This window comes from Pongo pygmaeus, chromosome 8 (genome assembly GCF_028885625.2).
Source record: "Pongo pygmaeus isolate AG05252 chromosome 8, NHGRI_mPonPyg2-v2.0_pri, whole genome shotgun sequence".
NCBI lineage: Eukaryota > Metazoa > Chordata > Mammalia > Primates > Hominidae > Pongo > Pongo pygmaeus.
Window position 1 is genome coordinate 130,983,110 of NC_072381.2, and position 22,218 is coordinate 131,005,327.

The 22,218-nt window shown below is 43.6% G+C and overlaps 1 protein-coding gene across 1 annotated transcript in view; it reads right to left on the reverse strand.

Annotated features, from left to right (window-relative positions):
- Positions 1–4,858: 4,858 nt before the first annotated feature.
- Positions 4,859–22,218, reverse strand: part of TEX36 (testis expressed 36) — a 103,082-nt gene continuing 85,722 nt past the window's right edge. The window contains exon 4 of the mRNA XM_054435526.1: positions 4,859–5,206. Within this exon, the coding sequence (XP_054291501.1) occupies positions 5,081–5,206 (126 nt within the window). The 3' untranslated portion in view covers positions 4,859–5,080. The remainder of the gene's footprint in view (positions 5,207–22,218) is intronic.

The window sequence follows — 22,218 nt, forward strand, 5'->3', positions numbered from 1 at the left end:
TTCAAAATGAGATTACTAATTTAGTAGGTAATAGAGTGAGAGAATAAATCATACATAACACACAAAAGTGAGTAAATATTACTCAATGCAATTAGATGGTAACAGGGACAAAGATCATGTTGAACAACTAACATTTATGATATGTATTGTTGAAGAATAAAACAAGAACATATTACATTGTCTCCACACCTAGAAGTACAGGTTTTGATTTAAATGAGGAACTGGAAAGATAACTTGCAATTTTAGGAATTAAGTTAAAAGATTGTGAAGCTAAGTCTATGAAAATGGCAGGAACATACTTGGTAAAGGAAAAGGTGTATAGGCCAGAATTTTGGCAGAAAATTCAGCAGCATCCACTGTAAAGCCCATAGTATAAATCTGTTGCTAGGACACGTGGTCTCAACTTGACCTGTGGTGATGCAACTTTCAGAACAATTAAGCAAGTCTGAAGGGTAGTTTCTGGACCCACCCAAAGAGGGAACATCTTCATGAAACATATATCCAATTTGACCTTACAAGCTCTCTCAGCATATGGTGGGAATGCCAACTAAATGCTGTTCAAGGAATTAGATTTCATTTAAACAAGACAGGAGAAGAGTTAGGCAAAGTAACAGAAGATCTACAAAAAAAGTGCATGAATAGAAAATTAAATTTACTTTGAATTTGCACTATTCATAATCTTTTGGTATACATTGTTGCTTGCTCTCAATTATATTGTCAGAAGCTTTCAAAAGAAAAAATAATTTAAGTGTGGCTACCTCATTTTTTAAATATTAAAATGAATTTTTTGAAGTTTTAAAGAAAGAGTTTTCTAAATCAAAAGAAAATACACGTAAAATGTGTGACATTCCAATAAAATGTAAAGAAATTAGAACAAGGAAACAAAAATAATTGAGTCACTGGGAAGAAGAGCTACATAAAAATAATTCCCAAATGAATTTTCCTTAGATAATATTTTGGAGGTACTGTGTGTGGATCAGGGAAGAGGCTTAGCTGAGTAGGGATATGAAAACATTGAGCAATTTACTGACATTTTCAACTTTCTTCATAATATCCCAGCATTGAAAAATTCGAAAGAAGAAATTGAGAAATATTAAATCAATCTAGACACTGCTTTAAGAGATGGCTAAAATTGCTAAATACATGATTATTGTATGTATGACAAAATTATAATAATTTATAACATTTTCTGCAATAATTTATCATATTGCATACGTGATATGTAAAATTCATGGTCTCTTTTGGCATCTAAGTATTACTGGAAGAAGTTTATTGATGACTTCAGCAGCTACTGCTTCAATTTGAAGTTAATAAAAAACTAAGAACTATGATAACTCAAGAAATGTTGTCTAATTTGGCATTGTTCCATGTGACATGTAAATTATATGGAAATCTTTATTATAACAAGATAATTAGTGATTTTACTGAAATAAAAATGAGAAATATAAATTTTATGGAATAAGTATATAATTTATGAGTTATGCATCTCAATTTTATTACCAATCCATCACCGAGCCATCAGTAAAATGCTTAAACATACACAATAATAATTAAATTTAGTTATCTTTGAAATTTTGCCAACCTTCTGTCATGTACAAACTACAAACATATTTTTACCGTATTTAACACATTTGTTTTTAGCATGCACTCGTGTGCTGAGCCCCACCAATGTCAGGAGTTGGCCTTCCTGGACCCAGAGACAGACATTTCACCCCAGGCTCATCCACTGTCACTCCTGGAACTTTAGCAACACTTTCATTTCTCTTCACCCTTTGGTTTTTAACTCAGCAGCTGGGAGGAAGTGGGGGTTGGGGGGCACTGAGCATTGTACTTCCCTGCAGACCCTCAGGGGCTGGGGCTGCTGAGGGGCTGCTCAGCACCTGCCCCGACCCCTCTGCTGCCCTCCTGCCTGCTGATGGCTCCTGCCAGATGCCCTGTTGTAGCAGGATGTTGTTGGGAGTATGGCCACCACCACCACCTACCTCCCATGTGGACCGCTTGTGCCACCCAAGAGGGTCTCCCTCTCTCCCCAGCTTCGGTTCAGTAATCCCAGGGACCCCATGCGTACCTCCAGCAGTGTCTCTGTGTGCTCCAAGCCGAGTGACTGACAGCTCCGCCTAATGCCATGGCTGCCGTGAGGGAGGAGTAGCTCCCCCAAGCTTCCCCAAGGTGGGCCCTGCAGCCAGCGTTCAGCCTTGGCGTCTTGCCCTGGCTCCCCACATCTACAGATTTGGGACCTTCTCTTCTTATTGATTTTCTGTCACTGCTATAACAGATTCCCACAGACTTAGTGGCTTAAAACAACACAAATATATCATCTCACAGTTGCAGAGGGTGGAAGTCCAAACCGGGTCTCCCTGAGCGAGGGTCAAGATGTTGGCAGGACTGCTTCCTTCTGGGGCTCGAGGGTGCATCTGTGCTCTTGGCTTTTCAGGCTTCTAGAAGCTGCTTCATTCCTTGGCAGTGGCCCCTCCCTGGATCTTCAAAACCAGCAATGGCAGGTTGAGTCATTCCCATGTCACCTGACGGTGACTCTTTCCTGCTTCCCTCTTCTACTCACGGGGACCCCTGTGATGACTTTGGTAGCACCTGGGTGATCCAGGGAACTCTCCCCATCTGAGGGAATGGTCGGCAACCGTAATTCCGTCTGCAACCTTCATTGTCCTGTGTCATAGCATATTCACATGCTCTAGGGACTAGGTTGTGACATCTTCAAGGGGCCATTATTCCACCTCCCACACCTTCCCAACCCTGGCTGTGCTGGCCCTGACTGAGAGGAAGGGGCTTCCACTTCCGTCACCTGGCAAAGGAACCTCCACAGCCCAAGAATGTTAACATTTACCGGGTGCATATTTTATGTAATTCAATCCTCCCAACAAACATATGAGGTAAGTAAAATAATTCCCACCATTGTACAGGTGAGGAAACGGAGACATAGAAGGACTTAGTAGCGAGACTAAGGCCCCATAGCTAGGAATAGACAGTGCTGAGATTTAAGGCAGAACACGGATTCCTACAGATTGATTTGGGTGGCCATTCATCGGGAACAGATGTCTATTGCCCACCTCCTAGTGCCAGGCGTAGTGCCCAGCTGGGGACACAGAACAGGGAACAGCACCGATATGACGTCTGCTTCTCTGTAGGGAGGATTTCTCCCACACGGAGAACTCGGCTTTAGAATTGGATAGGGGCGAAGGTGATGGTGGGCCAAAAGGAAGGAGCAGGGACAGGCAAGCTTCTCCCACCCTGCAGTCTCCCCTCCTCCATTTCGTTCTGTATGTAGCAGCCAGGGTTGTTCTTAAACCCAGATCTGACAATTCTATGCTGAAAAACCTTTTATGTCACTCCACTGCTCTCACCAGAAAGACCACACTCAGGCCAAGCACAGTGGTTCCCACCTGAAATCCCAGTGCTTTGGGAGGTGGAGGCAAGAGGATTGCTTGAGCTCAGAAGTTCAAGACCACCCTGGGCAACACAATGAGATCTCATCTCAAAATTTTTTTTAAAAACTAGCCAGACATGGTGGTGCATGCTTGTAGTCCTAACTATGTGAGAGGATTGGTTGAGCCCAGAAGTTTGAGGCTCCAGTAAGCTCTGATGGCGCCACTGCACTCCAGCCTGGGCAATTAAGTGAGATCTTGTGTAAAAAAACAAAAACAAAACAAAAAAATCCTCTTAAACCTAGTTTATAAATCTTTAAACATGGGGCCTGCCCACCTCCCCAACCCATTCTCTCATCTTTCAAGACTCCTCCACCCACACTCTATGCCCCAGCCATCCTGAAACCCCTTTCTTCCACATCTTGCCTCTAGGCCTTTGAACATGCTGTTTCCTCAACCAAGCCTGCCTTTCCTGCTTCCCCCACCTCTCACTACCTTTGCCATCTCCTCCCCTACCTCCTACTCCCCATCAGGACTTGGCTCAGAGCCATTCCCACCTAACTCCTTCAATGGGCGGCAACCCACTAGAGACTCCATTTTCCTATTGCACACTTGCCACTTCCTCGTCTTTGTTCGTGACCAGACTGCAAGTTCCTTGAGGCCAGGGGCTACCCGTCTAATTTGGTGTTGTACTGCCAGTGCCTGACATGGTGCCTGGCTTACGATGCTCAGAATATTTTTTTGGGTGGCTAGATGGATAAATGGATGGGTAAATGAATGGACAGACTGGTGCCTCAATTTTCCTGCCTTAACCTGTTAATCCACTGCTACATCAGAGCCAGTCCTGCACCCCAGCCTTCAACATGAGCAGCTCTTGCTCTCTGTGGCTCCAGCCCCAGCCTGGACCTATCTTTCAGAGCCACAATGCTAAGAGACAGTCCCTGAGTCTTGGATGACCACATGAGTACCTCCACGTGGTAACCGTGGAGGAACCATGGCACACCCATCTTTCATGGAGCCGGGGCCTGCCCACCTCCGCGCTGGGTCAGCCACACCAGAGTCCCCAGTTCTTGAGTCCCCCTGGGTCCTTCCTGCTCCCCTGACTCCTGGATGGCTCTGCCTGAAGAACAGTCAGGACAATGCAAAGTTCAGACATGCTCTCGCTGCATGGGATGGGCCCTGCATGTGTAAAGAGCTGTGTGTTTTTCTGTAGAGGACTCACAGTGTCTACGCTGGACAGTTTCTGTTTGCACAACATTGAGTAAACTTCACATCCATCGGGGCAGTTATCCTTTGGGATTACTGATGAAGGTACTCCTTTTGAGATGCTCTCAAACAACTCCAAAAGATGCTCTGTCAGGGGCAGAGTGGTCCTATCTGATTTTTAGGGTTTATACATTTACTCTGAGTGAAACAACAGGACAAACATCATCTCACTGGCTTAAGAGGGCAAACAAAAAAGACCATTAGACAGATCATTCTTCCTGCCAGGGAGATAGCCCTATTAATACCTGCGCCCACACAGGCAAGCAGAATAAGAGGATTTCTCCATAGCTGGAAATTTATTTTTCCAAGAATACTGAATAAATCCTGGTGGTTACTAACCAGCTGGGCTAAGACAAAAGGTCCTTTTCTTCCCAACTAATACACATTCTATTAGACTCTGGGGAATGGGTGACAGAAACTTGCTCCCAAAGAGCTCACACTGCAAGGAGGGGTACATTAGTTCTCAGGCCTGGATGAGGAATGGACTGGGTCCTCACCGGCTCATAGAACTCTTGTCTCTTGTCTGGTTCTCCCCGTGGGTCCGTTGCTGTCATTCTTTCCTGTGAGGAAGAGGGAGGATGTATAACCATGAGTAGTTGTATGCTTAAATCCTCGTAGTTCAGCAATAAGAGAGGAAAGGGGGTCTTATCTCCCTGCCTAAGCTTTAAAAACACCCCAGAGAAGGATTTAGTGAGACTTAGCCTGAGCCCTAGGCCCATCCCTGAACTGGGGCAAGGGAATGGGATGTCATTACTGGCTCAGTTGGGTCTATCTCTCCGACTGGAAGGATGGGGTACAATGAGGGGCAGCCCTCAGCAGAAGCACAGGGTTGAAACCAGGCAGGAAGTTTTCCAGGAGGTCTCAGGTGCTCTTCTGCATGGACAAAACAGTAAATATCAGGCTGGGTGCAGTGGCTCACGCCCGTAATTCCAGCACTTTGGGCGGTGGAGGCAGGAGGATTGCTTGAGCCCAGGAGTTGGAGACCAGCCTGGGAAACATGGCGAAACCCTGTCTCTACTAAAAATACAAAAAATTAGCCAGGCATGGTGGCGCACACCTGTAATCCCAGCTGCTCAGAAGGCTTGAGGTGGGAGCATCACTTTAGCCTGGGAGGCAGAGGTTGTATTGAGCTGAGATTGCACCAGTGCACTCCAGCCTGGGGTATAGAGTGAGACTCAGTCTCAAAAAAAGAACACACACAAAAAAAATTGAATATAAGTATTCATTATTTTAAATCATAAAAAATAATTTAAAATGTGGAGTGAAAACATCACCCATAATCCTGTCATCTCCAAACAACTGTAATTAACACGATAGAGTATTTCCTCCAAGTCTTTTTTCTCCAGGCACATGTACGTGTTTAATATAGTCCTGCCATATTGTATAGACAATTTTGCATCCTGCTCTTTTTACTTAAAATTATAACAGAAGGATTTTCTCATGTTATTTCCTTTGACTCTGTTCCCTGCACAATCCACTTCCTTTCCTACTCAGCTCTTTGGCAGAAAAAGTTTGTAGACTGCACAAATAACTGGAAGGAGTACTGACTTTTTTTGGTTTCCGGGGGAATGTGAGCAAAGAGAGGAGAAAGAAAGATTAAAAAGGGCAGGTCTTGGTGACTCTCACAGGGCTGCTGAAATAAACAAATGTCATATTCTATAAGAGCATGCCTTGAAATGGCTATATTTATCAGCATTATAGTCATTAATCACTAAATTTATTTTTCCCCATTTTTTAAATAACTGAGTCCACTGGACAGCCTTCAATGCTAGTGGAGGGTGGTGCTCTCCTGCCACAGCCCACTGAGGGAAAAGAGTAATTTCCCAGAGAACCTATGGATTTACTGTGGGTTGTGGGCAATAACAGGGTTTTCTAAAAGCACTTTCTGCTTCAGGTGAGGAGAGGATGCTGTTCTGAGAGCTGCTGATAATATGTGGATCCAAACCCACAGGCTTGAGCTGCTTAATTGAAATTCACATCAAAATAGAATTCTGGTTTAGCTCAACTTGACTACTACGGATGATGAAAATAAATCCCTGGGTCACACAAGGATACTGATTGAGTAGAGCTTGTTTGCTGGCATAGGAATGACATTTCAACTGGAACTAAATTGTCGTCAGTTAACAGAACTGAATTTTCTTTCATTCTTTGACTTGAATTTTCTTTTTTCCCAAGAAAACGTGGACAGGACCCAGGTATTTTCAATGACTCAGAAAAGAGTTCATTTGGCTATGGGCTTACCCAGCTTTAAGCGGGCTCTGCTGTCCCTGAAGAACAGAGCCAAGGGAAGGTGGGGTACCTTGTCGTCCCTCCTCCTCTCATTTTCCATCCTGTCTGTCCAGTCTATAAACATTGTGTGGCTCTACCTCTAGAATCTCCTCTGCTACACCCATGGCCAGACCACCCCATCTCATGCCTAGACTACTGTGGTCCCTTCAGCCATTATCCCCACAGGAGTGAGAGCAACTTTTCAAAAATCAAACCCACCTGTACCAATCCCCTGCTCACAGCCCTCAATGGCTTCTTGTTGCCCTGACACCAAAACCCTCATTTGCAGCCCTGCTGATGGACTCCCTTTCTGACCCACCTCTACCTTTCCCCACATGCTGTGCCCTGGTCACCCATGCCTCCTTCCTAGTTCTTGAAGCCCCCAAACTGGTTCCTGCCTCAGGGCCTTGGCACATCCTCATGCCTCTATCTGTCTCCTCCCCAACTCATTACACAAAGGACTCCTGATTATTCTGATACTGACTCAAAAATGCCTTCCTTGGTGAGGCTTCCCTGAATAACTTCTGCTTTACTTCATTTCTGGCACACTCATTCTTGGAAAGAAGCTTGCCGTATTAGTCCTTCTCACGCTGCTATAAATAACTGCCCGAGACTGGGTACTTTATAAAGAAAAGAGGCTTGGTTCACAGTTCCTTATGGCTGGGAAGGCCTCAGGAGACTTACAATCATGGTAAAAGGGGAAGCAAACACGTCCTTCTTCACAAGGCAGCAGGAAGGAAAAATGCAGTGGGAAGGGGGGCAAAGCCCCTTATAAAACCACCAGGTCTCATGAGAATTCACTGACTATCATGAGAACAGCATGGGGGAACTGCCCCCATGGTCTAATCACCTCCCATGAAGCCCCTCACCCAACACGTGGGGATTACAATTTGGATTACAATTCAAGATGAGATTTTGGGTGGGGACACAGTCAAATCATGTCACTTGCTTTCTCATTCCTTCATACCCATCTTCTTGCTCTGATTTGGTTTGGATTTGTGTCCCTGCCCAAATTTCATGTCCAGTTGTAATTCCCATTGTTCGAGGAGGGTCATGACGGGAGGTGATTGGATCATGGGGGTGGATTTCCTCCTTGCTGTTCTCATGATAGTAAGTGAATTCTCGTGAGACCTGGTTGTTTAAAAGTGTGTGGCATCTTCCCTTTTGTTCTCTTCCTCCTTCTCTGGCCGTGTAAGACATGCCTGCTTCCCCTTGACCTTCCACCATGATTGTAAGTTTCCTGAGGCCTCCCCAGCCATGCTTCCTGTACAGCCTGTGGAACTGTGAGGAAATTAAACCTCCTTTCTTTATAAATTACCTAGTCTCAGGTAGTACTTCAGCACAATGTGAGAATGGAGTAATACAGTACCCCAGTTTGAAGTAAGCTTCTTGAAAACAAGAATGTTGTTAGATCTTGGTCAACATGATTTAGAAAGTACCTGTTGGGTACTTAACAAATATTAGTTGAATAAAAGAATGAATGAACATGCAATTCTGAAAAGGCATGGTCTGTATTATTAGACATGGAGGAGGATATTTTGGAGTGTCAGCTTCTCTCCAACCAATGGCTGCTTGGTTTTTACCACTAGTTTCTTGCACATTGGACTTGTCTTTAAGCCATGAAAGGACCCCTTTAACATTCATTAAAGTCAGGCAAGTGAAAGTCTTATTTCTAGTACAGGAAAGCAAAAGCATAAATCTAACTAAAATGTCAAGTGCCCTAAGGTGTGAAAAATATTTAAAAACTCTCCATTTGCTCTTTTGTGGTAGTACCCTTTGTCAAAAGCTTTTCTCCAATTTTATTCATGCCTGATAAATGGAAGAGGAGAGTTTTCCCAGAATACCATAAAATACACCCAGCTAGACCGGGCTATGAGATTTAAGTGGCTTTCTGCCTGTCCCAGTGCCTGGAGGGGTAAAGGGGAGGAAAGAAACCTTTGAGCTTGAACACTGCTGGAGGGAAGAAAAGAGAAAACATAAACTTAGGTCCCAGAAGCTTCTGAGAGGGAAGGGATCAGACCCCAAACCCTTGTCACCAAGGGCCCACATTACTAAAGCCCACTAGGTGGGCTGGCTTGTCCTGGTCAAAGTCCAATGACCAGAAAGGGCTCAAGTTTCTACTGGCCTCAGCCTCCCACTTCCAGTTACAGGCCCCATCCCTCTGACAAGGGGTAGGGAAATGACCCATCCTGGCCCAATCATAATCTTCCATCACCCTGACTACCATGATTGGCATAGGGATGGTCACATGACCCAACCAGGCCCATCAGAGTCCTTCCCTGGAACTTTCCTGCCTGGAACTGGAAGGCAAGAGTCCTCTATCATCTCTAAGGACCTCAGCCCAGAGTGGCCTGAGATGGAGCACCCTGAAGAAAGCCCACTTGCTGTCAGAGAGAGTGAAAAAACCAGCAGACACAGACAAAGGAGTCCCAAGGACATTTGTGCTCGGAGTAGAAGGTGTTGGTGCCCATTCCATAGCCCCAGCCCACCTGAGTTCTCTAGCAGCAGCAGTCTAGGGACAGCTTCCCTCCCATCTCAAGTCCCCACATTTTTCCCCTCTGCCTGAGGCCTTTCTCCACCTTGTTCTGTCTCTGATGCAACCAGGCACACCCTAAACAGGGAGATTTAGGTTCCCAGGGACAACCTTTAGTCGGGGACAGGAGTTGATTGACAAACACCCCCAGCCTCCCATTCTAGTACCGAGAAGATTCTGAGGCTGATGCGATGGCTTCTCAGAGGGTCCCTGCCAGAAAGGCCCTGTTGCCCCTAGCATAACTCATCATTCAGGCACATCTTCCTGGGTAATTCATGCTCCCAGGCACATCGTCCTGCGTAACATGCCCCTTGGGCACATCCTCCTGGGTAACTCCCCACTCGGGCGTATCCTCCTGGGTATTCTCAATTTCCTGTCCCACTTTTCCCCCACATCCTTACAAGGACTTTCTGGAAACACCTTTTAAGTAAACTACCTGCATTCACCTACTTTTCTCGGAGTCACCTTTTAGGGAACCCAAACTAATCAGGAATGGCCTGTCTGTGGGTCATCCCTAAAGCCAGTTCAGTCTCTGCCTTTTTCCCCCCTAAGGTTGTGTGATTGAATTAAATCCTGTCATTCTCAAACAAAGAATCATGACACAGAGAAGGCGGGTAAGTCACTCAACCCTGGGATTTTGAGAGAAGTGGTCACTGGGGGATGTAGGGTGGTAGTCTCTCAACCTTATCTGAGCTCACACCTGCCAACCCATGGAAATTGGGGCCCAGACACCATGAACTGGGCATATCCCTGTAGAGGGTAAGTAACTGTCTGTCCTCCCACCCGAAGGAGCCTGCATTGTGCAGAGTTTGGCTTCAGCCACAGAGGCAGCAGTGAGAGGAGGAGGCTGAGCTCCACTCATACAAGGCCACAGTGATGCATGGTCTTCAGGGGTAAGCAGGGGCTCTCACCAGACCTCAGGGATGGGGTGATTTTCCCGACTCAGCCAGCTGGAGGAAGCGAACCTGAGTGCCTTCCCATGGCAAGGCCAAGGGAGTGAGAAAGCCAAGGAACATGCTCAGAGAGATGGCCAGCAGCATCCTGCAGGGGTGGGGTGGAGTCGTGCCCTCAGGGAGGGTTGGCAGCCTGTATCCTAACTGCTGCATCGTTCCTAAGAAGAATCATGACTTTCACCTCTGTGATGTCTAGCTGTAAAGCACTTTCACTCCCATAATTTAACTGTATCTTCTTAACCTCAAATTCTAGACCACAAATTTTCTGCACATTTCACAGAGGAGGAAGTTCAGGCTCTGGAAGGTGAGGTGGCTGCCAGCTCCACAGGGCCAGGGTGCATCCCTAAAAAGAGACAACTTCCCCAGTCTCAAGAGCGTAGTCATGTCTTTCAAATAAATGCACATACCTAACTTTAAGTTTGGTTCTTCCATTCTGCTGCGTGCATGCCTACAGATCCAAAATGTTGGCCAAGTGCACTGGATTTTATCATTTATTTGAGTGAACTTGACTGCTTACTTAGCTGCTTAAAAGTTTAGTTTAGAGAGTGATTCAGCGGTATACACCTAAAGGCACCAATTCATCATTTGTTCATTCAGACAATCAATAAATAAACCTCAGGAATTTACATGGATTAAGAGCTCAAAGTCTTCTTGAAGTGATATTTTTCAGTGCTTATTTCACTTTGGGTTGCTAGGAGATAAATTGGTTTTTTTAAAAAAGCAATTTGCATAAAGACCAGGAAAGCATTTTAATAATGTCAATATATAGCCAAATGGACTAAAGTGCTAAAGCGACAATTTTTCACTAGATAATTAAGCCTCCAAATTTAAATGTTATAAAAGAGATATAGTTGTATTCCATGGAGATCTATTCCACTTAGGTAGCTAATTATTTCTCAAGAACAACACTGAGTCATGTTAGACATCTTCTTGCTAATCTAATAATATTAAGAAACTGGGAGATGGTCCTATCCTACCACACAATCAGAAATGGAAAACTGGTAGGATTTTAATTGCAGAATTGTGGGAAATTTATTCTTCTAATCACTAGCACAAATCTGACAATCTGTCCAGCAGCCAGGAACTAAATTGAAGTTTACTTTCCCTGATACATATGTTGTAAATTTCACTAATTTGAATGGGTGGAGAGGAAGGCTGTCTTAGTTCAGTTGTGCTGCCATAACAAAATCCCCAAGACTGGGTAACTTATAAACAACAGAAATTTATTTCTCACAGTTCTGGAGGCTGGAAGTCCAAAATTAAAGTGCCTGCAAGTTCAATGTCTGGTAAGGGCATGGTCTGTGTTTTCAAGATGGTGCCTCTTGCTGTGTCCTCCTCCAGAGGGAATGAACGCTGTTTTTGCATAGCAGAAAGGGTGGAAGAAAAAAAGGTTCTTTTTGTTTTGAATGCTGCATGGATCTTCTTTTGTAAGGTATTAATCTCATTCATGAGGGCAGTCTTCACGACTTAATCACCTCCTAAAGGCAGAACTTCTCAATACTATCATACTGGCAATTGAATTTCAGCATGTGAATTGTAGAGGGCACACTCAGACTCTAGCAAAAAGCCCATCTATTTTGGTTAAAGATATCAGCTGTAGGACTTATGTAATACTTTTAAAATGTTTTCCTTCAAGTCCAGATAGAATCTTGAGTCTGGCACAAAATAATTATACAAGTGTTAGCCATTATTATTGCCTCAATATAGATACATAGCCTGGAAGAAACTAAAAAATTCCTTGAAATAGCATGGTAGATCATTTGCAAAGAGTCTGATCATTCTTCCCATCCATGTACTCCAGCCTTTTCATCCTGTGACTTTACTGCTTCTCCCATCCAGAGAGGCAGAAAAGATGTCTCTCCCCACCACCCCCCAAATCTGTCAGGCCTGTGACTTGCTTTGAACAACAGGTTGTGGAGGGGGTGACACTGTGGGAGCTTAGAGCAGGCCTCAGAGACCTCAAATCTTCCACTCCTGTCCTCTTCGAGCTGCTGCCACTATGCAAAAAAAGTCCCAGCTGGCACTGTGGACATGAAAGACCACCTCGAGAGAGAGGCATGCCTGCCATGTTATGAGTCTATCTTGGACCCAACAGCCCCAGGAAAGCTACCAGACCAGAGGCCACCTGAAAGACTCCAGGTAAGACCAGCAGAATCACTGCCCAGCAGAGCCCAGCCAAAGCTGCTGACACACAAAACTGTCCACAAATAAAATGGATGTTGTTTGAACCCACTAAGTTTTGGGGTGGCCTGTAATGCAGCAACAGATCACTGATACAAATGGGTTTTTAATAAATGTAGATAATTCAGAAATAAGAGTATAAAAATAATCCTCATAATCCTACCCCTAATTTTAACAGCCATTAATATGTTGGTATTTTTCTTCCAAAGTTTTTCTTTATGTGTTTTACAAGGATGAAAACATCGATCTGAAATGCTTCTCCTACCTCCAGTTCATCTGTTGAAGCCCTTACCCACAAGGTGACTGTATTTGGAGATAGAACCTTTAGGGAGCTAATTAAGGTTAAATGACATCGTAAGTGTGGGGCCCTAATCCAATGGGAGTAGTGTACTTGTAAGAAGAGGCAGAGACACCAGAGATTTCTCTCTCTCTCTCTCCTTCTCCTCGAATGTGCAGGGGAAAGCCTCTGTAGGAATGCAGCAAGAAGATAGCTGTCTACAAGCCAAGGGGAGAGACCTCACCAGAAACCAACTGTGACTTCCAATGGGCAGAAATGTGAGAAAATACATTTCTGTCACATACTTCATCCATCCTGTAGTATTTTGTTACAGCAGCTTGAGAGGGCTAATACACATATTAACATTTTGAACATCTGCTGTTTCATGGACCCAGTGCAAATGTTTCTTCATGTCATTGATAGTCTTCAACATTGTTTTAAACAATAGCTCAGATGAATGTCTCAACATGGGCCCATTAGAAAATACAGCCTTAGGCAAGGATTAACCTGCTGATACTTCATCTGGGAGGTGCAAGCTCTGGAAAGAGACCTTGAGAAGAAACGAAATAAAAACACCAGGAAAAACACAAATGCTGTGGGATGAGTCACTGTGTTGACTGAGATCTCGTGACAAACTGCACAAAGACATAGCAGGTCAGTCATCCCCTGGCTTAAGGTGTGTCCCAAAGGGGCTGTGAGGAGGAGCTATACCATGGACGAGTTCCCAGAGGGAGAAAGCGGAGAGGATGTACCTGCCCAATTCCCTCCCACCTCCCACTTCCAGCAGGTCAAGAGTCACCCCCAGAGGGAGTGTCTTGGGCTCAGAAGACAATACCCCAAAGTATGGCACGTTGGTGTGCTGAGTACTTTGAACTGAAGAAGCTTGGGGAGGCCTCAGAAGCAAGGTCTCTTCAACCTTCTCCCTTTCTCCCTGTCATAGAAAACAAAATCCTCTCTCCCAAGGTGGATCAAAGAAACTAGAACTCCTCTACCCCAAAGCCAGCCATAAAATGTGGGAAGGTCACTCTGATCTCTCTTTCTCCTTGGAAGCCCTCATGGGACAGGTGTCCTGCCCTATGTATAGAAGGGAAGGAAAGTCTTACAGAGACAGAGAAAAGAATCCAAACAAACAGGGCTTTCTGGGTTCCCCCACACAGCTCACCCAGTTTGTTACCGCTTTTGTGTACAGTCATGTTTTTCCACAACTATCCACTTCTTTCATCAGACTTCGCATCAAAATCCATAGTTTTCCCCAGGCTTTTGGGACTTCATTTCCTTGGGAAGGCTCCCATGTCACATAAAACTTTCATTTAATGATTTGGATTCATCTCTGCTGTTAAGCTGTCTTTGTCAGTTTTACTTTCAGACCTAGCATGGAACCCTAGGAAGGTTTGGAAACTTCCCTGCCCTGCAGGAGCTAACTGTCCCGTAAGACTGAGTTGTGTGGTCCAGTCCTTTGGGTTTGTACAGAAGCCCTGACTTGTGGTATTTTATCTAAGTTCAGTAATAGACGGCAACTGTGTGCAGGTGGGACACAGAGCTCAAATGACAGTGAGACAGAGACATCTGGGGCATCTAACAAAGCACACGAGTTTGTGTCCTATACACATGTAGATAGCACAATTTAGTCAGTCAAATGTTTCAGTCCTATTATTGTATACTTAGTTGGTTTCCAATGTATTATCTTTATAAATAAGGTTGGGATAGACATTTTTATAAGTTAACCCTTACTCTCATCTATGCTATTTCTTTAGCGTAAATGCCTAGAAGTAAAATCATTCGGTCAAAGGTAATGAACAACCCAGAGAGACACTATTATATATCTTCATATATCTTGTAGTTTTCAGGTCTTGTACATTTCTTGTTAAATTTATACCTTAGTATTTTATTTTATCTTTTTGACTCTTGTGAATAGGATCTTATTCCAATAATATATTCCTTAATGGGTTAGTGTGTATAATAGTCTATCAAAAAGATTTGCCAGGGTGGCTCATGCCTGTTCTTCCAGCAGTGTGAGAGGTCAAGGTGGGCAGATCGCTTGAGCCCGGGAGTTCAAGACCAGCCTGGACAACATTGTGAAACCCCGTCTCTACTAAAAATACAAAAAAAAAAAAAAATTAGCCAGGCGTGGTGTCACACACTTGTAGTCCCAGCTACTCAGAAGGCTGAGGGGGGAGGATTGCTTGAGTCCAGGAGGCAGAGGTTGCACCACTGCACTCCAGTCTGGGCACCAAAGTGAGATCCTGTCTAAAAAAAAAAAAAAAAAAAAAAAAATTGGCCAGGTGATATGGTTTGGATTTGTGTCGCCACCCAAATCTCATGTTGAATTGTAATCCCCAGTGTTGGAGGTGGGGCCTGGTGGCAGGTGATTGGAAAGGTGGTTTCTAATGGGCTAGCACCATCCCCCTAGTGCTGTTTTGTGAGAGTCCTCTTAAGATCCGCTTGTTTAAAAGTGTGTGGTGTCTCCCTCCTCTTTCTATTCTCCTGCACCTGCCATGTAGATGTGCCTACTTCGTCTTTGCCTTCCACCACGATTGTAAGTTTCCTGAGGCCTCCGCAGAAGCAGAAGCCTGTACAGCTCACAGAACTGTGAGCCAATTAAACCTCTTTTCTTTATAAATTACCCAGTTTCAGGTATTTCTTTACAGCAGTACAAGAACAAATACACTGGGTGTGGTGGTATGCTTCGGTAGTCCCAGCTACTCAGAGGCTCAGGCAGGTGAATGGCTTAAGCCCAGGAGTTCGGGGCCAGCCTGGGCAACTTACTGAGACCCCATCTGGGAAAAAAAGGGTTTTATGTTTTGTATTATCATGTTTTAATTTAATTTTTAAAGGTTATTAAATTTACACAGTTGAAACTTTTAAAGTTTAAAAAAATTATAGAGTGAAAAGCCTCCCACCAATATTCTCACTCCTGGAAACAATCAATGCTATCAGTTTCTTACCTTAGAGACACTTTATACAGGCCAGCCCAGTGGCTCACACCTGTAATCCCAACACTTTGGAGGCCAAGGTAGGCAGAGCACCTGAAGTCAGGAGATCGAGACCAATCTGGACAATGTGGTGAAACCACATCTCTACTAAAAATACAAAAATTAGCCAGGCATGGTGGCATGCACCTGTAATCCCAGCTACTCAGGAGGCTGAGGCAGGAGAATTGCTTGAACCGGGAGGTAGAGGTTGCAATGAGCCAAGATCACACCAGCCTGGGCTACAGGTGCGAAGCTCTGTCTCAAATTTTAAAAAAAAAAAGACACTTTATACACATGAAGCAGACACACACACATATACACACATATCCTTCTCGTTATAACTATAACAAGTAATAGTTCTTCTGTGCCTTGCTTTTGTTCATTTTGCAATGTCTCTTGGAGATCATCCCATATTAGTCACTAAGGATTCCTTTTGTTGTTTTTTAACTAGATTCTCCATCGCAGTATGGATACCATAATCTATTTAATCATTCCACTGGTGACTGGCATTTGGAATGTTTCTAATCTTTTGCTATTTCAAAAACACAGCAGTAACTTTGTAAATATATCACTTCATGCACATGTGAGTATATCTCTAGGATAAACTCTTAGATGATGGATTAATGAGTCAAAGGGTACAGATATTTGTAATTTGGATAGAGCTCTCCATAGAGGTTGTACCAATTTACATTCCAAAAGAATTGTATCCAAGAGAGTCCCTCACCTTCATCTCAGTGTGGTATTGACTTTCTCTATCTTTGCAAGTGTGATTGGTTAAAAGTAGTATCTCAGTGTAGTTGTCATTTGATTTCACTTACTGTGAATATGCGTTAGTCCATTTTTGCATTGCTTTAAAGAAATACCTGAGGCTAGGTAATTTATACAGTCAAGAGGTTGAGTTGGCTCACAGTTCTGCAGGCTCTACAGGAAGCAGAGTGCTGGCGTCTGCTTCTAGTGAAGACCTTAGGAAGCTTCCACTCATGGTGAAAGGTGAAAGGGGAAGCAATGCAGCATGTGATGCGAGTGGGAGAAAGAGGGAGAAAAGCAGGAGGCCCCAGGCTCTTGTATTTATTTATTTATTTATTTATTTATCTATTTTTATTATTATTATTATTATACTTTAAGTTTTAGGGTACATGTGCACAATGTGCAGGTTAGTTACATATATATACATGTGCCATACTGGTGTGCTGCACCCATTAACTCGTCATTTAGCATTAGGTATATCTCCTAATGCTATCCCTCCCCACTCCCCCAACCCCACAACAGTCCCCAGAGTGTGATGTTTCCCTTCCTGTGTCCATGTGTTCTCATTGTTCAATTCCCATCTATGAGCGAGAACATGAGGTGTTTGATTTTTTGTCCTTGCGATAGTTTACTGAGAATGATGATTTCCAATTTCATGTCCCTACAAAGGACATGAACTCATCATTTTTTATGGCTGCATAGTATTCCATGGTGTATATGTGCCACATTTTCTTAATCCAGTCTATCATTGTTGGACATTTGGGTTGGTTCCAAGTCTTTGCTATTGTGAATAGTGCCACAATAAACATACGTGTGCATGTGTCTTTATAGCAGCATGATTTATAGTCCTTTGGGTATATACCCAGTAATGGGATGGCTGGGTCAAATGCTATTTCTAGTTCTAGATCCCTGAGGAATTGCCACACTGACTTCCACAATGGTTGAACTAGTTTACAGTCCCACCAACAGTGTAAAAGTGTTCCTATTTCTCCACATCCTCTCCAGCACCTGTTGTTTCCTGACTTTTTAATGATTGCCGTCACACTTATCCAAAGAAGACATTTATGCAGCCAAAAGACACATGAAAAGATGCTCATCATCACTGGCCATCAGAGAAATGCAAATCAAAACCGCAATAAGACACCATCTCATACCAGTTTTTTTGTTTTTTTGAGATGGAATCTCCATCAGTCGCCCATGCTGGAGTGCTGTGGCCCGATCTCGGTTCACTGCAACCTCTGCCTCCCAGGTTCAAGCGATTCTCCTGCCTCAGCCTCCCGAGTAGCTGGGACTACAGGCGCGTGCCACCACGCCCAGCTAATTTTTTGTATTTTTAGTAGAGATGGGGTTTCACCATGATGGCCAGGATGGTCTCAAACTCCTGACCTCAAGTGACCCACATGCCTCAGCCTCCCAAAGTGCTGGGATTACAGGCGTGAGCCACGGCACCCAACAACCAAATCTCAGGTGAACTCGCAGAACAAGAGGTCCCTCATCACCAGTGGCTGGCACTAAGCCATTCATGAGGGGTCTGCCCCATGATTGAAACACCTCCCACTTGGCCCCACCTCCAACATTGGGGGGTACCTTTCAACATGAGATATGGAGAGGAAAACATCAAACAATATCAGAATGATTTTCAGCATCTTCCCATATGTTTAAAAACCACCTCTATTTCTTTTTTCTGAGAACTACCCATTTATGTTCTTTGCCTATTTTCATGAGATTGTTTATTGTATAGAGTTGTTAAAAACAGCAAACTCACTGACTTCTCCTTTTCATTCTAATAGTTTGTCAGTTGACCCTCTTGGATTTTTCAGATGAATAACTAAAACACCTGCAAATAATTACCACCCGTATCTTCTTTCTAACATTCTTATCTTTTTTCTGTGTGTGTATTTTTACATCGACTTAGAATTTCCAGAAAAGGATTAAAAATAGGGGTGATAGTGGCCACCCTTGTCTTATACCTGACTTTAAGGGGAAGGCTCCTAGCGTTTCAGTAACAAGTGTGATATTGGTTGATACACTGAGACGGATACTCTACTATTTTAAAGGAGTGTCTTTCTATTCCCAGTTTACTGAGATACCATTAATGTTTTGTAAATTTGATCAGTATTGGATATTGAGTTTTATTAAAATATTTCCAGAATAGATTGAAAAGAATCATATATTATTTCTTTGTCTTATAATATGATAAATTATTTTAATAGATTTCCTAATCCTAAACTATCTTTGCATTCCTGGGATAGTGCAAGACTCTATTATCTAGTATTGTATTTAGGATTTCTGCATCTCTTATGTATAGTCATATGAAAAGTTACAGTATAATTTTCATTTGGTCAGAATTCACCATATGACATTGAGCTATTATCAGAATAATATTGTCTGATGAAGAAATATGATTCACTGTACGCTCATCTTCTCAAGTGATGTGGTTTGTAAAGTCTCAGTATCACAGTTGGTTAGATTGTTCTTGGGCAATCTTCATCTTTGAGCATCATTTTGCTTTTCCAAATCTGCATAATTAAGTTGCAGTTCTCCTTTTTCACAACTACAATCACGTGTCTGCAAGGTGTCTGCAGGAAATCCACTTATTAGCATTATATGACCTTGGACAAGTCTGTTAATGTCTCTCAGCCTCATTCTCTCTCTCACTTTTTTTTTGTTTTAATTTGAGACAGGATCTTGCTCTGTCACACAGGCTGGAGTGTAGTGGCACCATCTCGGATCACTGCAGTCTCCACCTCCTGGGCTCAGGCAATTCTTCCACTTTATCCCGTAGCTAGGACTACAGGTGCGTGGCACCACACCCAGCTAATTTAAAAAAAAAAAAAATTTTTGTAAAGAGAAGATTTCACTGTGTTGCCCAGGCTGATCTCAAATTCCTGGCCCAGGTGATCCTCCCACCTCGGCCTCCCAAAGTGCTGGGATTACAGATGTGAACCGCCATGCCTGGCCCTCCTTCTCTTTTATTTTACAAAAAGGTGGGGGGGGGGGCGGCTAATACTAGTACTATCCTCATGGTGGCAATATTTTGTAAAGATTAATAAAATTTTACAAAAGCCTTTAGCACAACATTATAGGGTAAGAGCTCAAAGTGCGGCAGATATTATTATTACTATTATTACTAGGCTAAAAGTGTTTCCTGAAAACCAGTCCCATCCAGTGGAAGTCCATGTCAATAATGTACTGACTTAGTGAGTGCTGCTCAGTGCTCAGATAAGATGATGTTTATGAAAATGCATTGTAAAAAAGCACTATAGAGAAGTTAGCTATAATGAGAATAATATTGTCTGATGAAGAAATATGATTTACTTTGTGCTGATCTTTTGGATTGGTGTGATTTACACAAACATCATGACACAATAGAGAGATTCTAGATATAGATATAGATATATTGATATATATACATATCATGCAAGCAGGAGTTACAAAAGGGCTCCAAAAGTTGTTCTGTTGCACAGTTTAAATGTTCCTCTTCAGTCGTGTTCACGTGAGTAAAGTTCGTGGGATATATTTTTTTCCCCACATGTGGCCCGAAGGTGAATCGTCTCACAATGGGCCCGGCCTGCACTGTACTATACCTGGAGAGAGCACAGCCCAGTGATGAGGGTGGATCTGAGCTCCCTCCCTTCCACCCAGCTGTGAGGCCATGCGCAAGTGATTATCTTTCTCTGTGTCTTAGAATGATAATGACAGAAATCCATTTCATTTGGAATTTGAGAATGAAAAAGTGAGTTACTAAAGGTAAAACATTTAAAATAGTGCCTGGCCTGTCTGGGAAACATTCAATGAGCATTTGATGTCATCTATATTATTTTAATTACTGGACTCTCCTCTCAACTATCAACAGGAGGGACGACCAGTTGATGGATGGTGAAAGTTTAAATTCGATGTAGTCCCCAAATCCCCCAAAAGCCTTGCAGTTTGGCTCTGCCCTTAGTAACTGGGAGCCACCAAGGCCCAGAAGTGAGGGCCCCCAGGCTGCGTGGATTTGTCTTGAAGATCTTCCCGCAGTGAGAAGCCAACAGCTGGCAGGATCCACAGACTATCCTCCTGGAGTGTCCTGTAGTACTCTAGAACTGTCTCAGCTTCACTATCTGTGTGTACACACGCTGGGAAACCGCACTGATCAATACCCTCGTGTATGCCATGGTTCTCTCTACATTGAATTTACTTGAATCAATAGGAAATTAGTGTTCCTGTATTAGAGCAAATCTTAGTCTTAGCCTTGAAAATGTAGCTATAATATGCATGCATGTTCATGAAGCTGCCACATTAAAGGGAAATATCCCTCAGACTCAGAGGATCAATTAGCAGATGTGTTCATGACGAACTTGTTTACTCTGCTCTTGTCAACTTTTCTTTGTTGAAACTGACCTTCCCTGCTTGTATGAGAATCATTAGTGCCCAACAGGAAAGACAGGGCTTTCCGTTTCACAAGTCTGTGAGCGTTCATTTCTGAGTAGGGCCCAGGCTCAACAATATTTTCACAGAGTGACAGTCGTAATCAAGTCCTAACAAATGATTGTCCTGCACAATAGAACTGCAAATAAAACTCTACATGTTGAATGTGCTTATTGTTCCTCCTTGTTTGCAAACATGTACACAGTGAGATCTTGATTATTTCAGAGCTTGGAAAAACAAAATTGTCTTCCAGTCTGTTTGAGCACTGGTTTATTTTTCTGGCTCCTGGAGAAATGCCCAACTTTTTTGGAAGAGCATATCTTGTGCATCCTAAACCCTCCCACTGGGAGAAAACCTTCGGTAAAGACAGCAGGCATGAGGAAAGCGAGGCTGGGGGTGGCAAGTGGAGACCATCCCCATGAAGCCAGACGTGCGTTAGGCCACCAGGGCCACCAGCCACAGTCTGTCTTTGATGAGCTTCCTGTGAGTTCTGAACTCCGTGTAACGACTCCTCTCTAACTACATGCTCACAAATACAACATATCTTTTCTTTGCTTGTATAGAATGTAGCTACTTGAATTTTATGTTTAGATTTCTGTAGAAGATAGAGGAGAAGGCAGTGTTTTTCCTACTTTCTTACACAGTCACTCAACACAATGCTTCTGACACCAGATATGCCAGGTTTCCTCCCTGCACATCCAGCAATTCTCTAGCAGACACCAACTGAATAAAAAATCCTATCATTTCATTCAGTTTTGACTCTATCCATCTAGAGATGGCATCAGATCCCTCAGGGCGAGGGCTCAGTCCTGCAGCACTCCCATGTGAGAGGCCAGTCCCAAGCCCCAGGTTGTGACCCATATTTCCAACCACCTGGCTATAAGTCAGGAGTCCCACAACACCCTTCCTCACATTTGATTACTTTGTTAGAGCAGCTCACAGAATTCAGGGAACACTTTACTTAGGCTCACCCGTTTCTTATAAAGGATGCTACAAAGGGTACAGAACAACAGCTAGATGGAAGAGATGCCTAGGGTGAGGTACGGAGGAAGGGGCACGGAGCTTCCATGACCTCTCAGGGGCAACACCCTCCAGGAACCTCCATGGGTTCAGCAACCTGGAAGCTCTCCAAACCCTGCCCGTTTGGGTTTTTATGAAGGTTTCATTATGTAGGCACGATGGATTATATCACTGGCCACTGGTGACGAAATCAACCTTCATCCTCTCCATG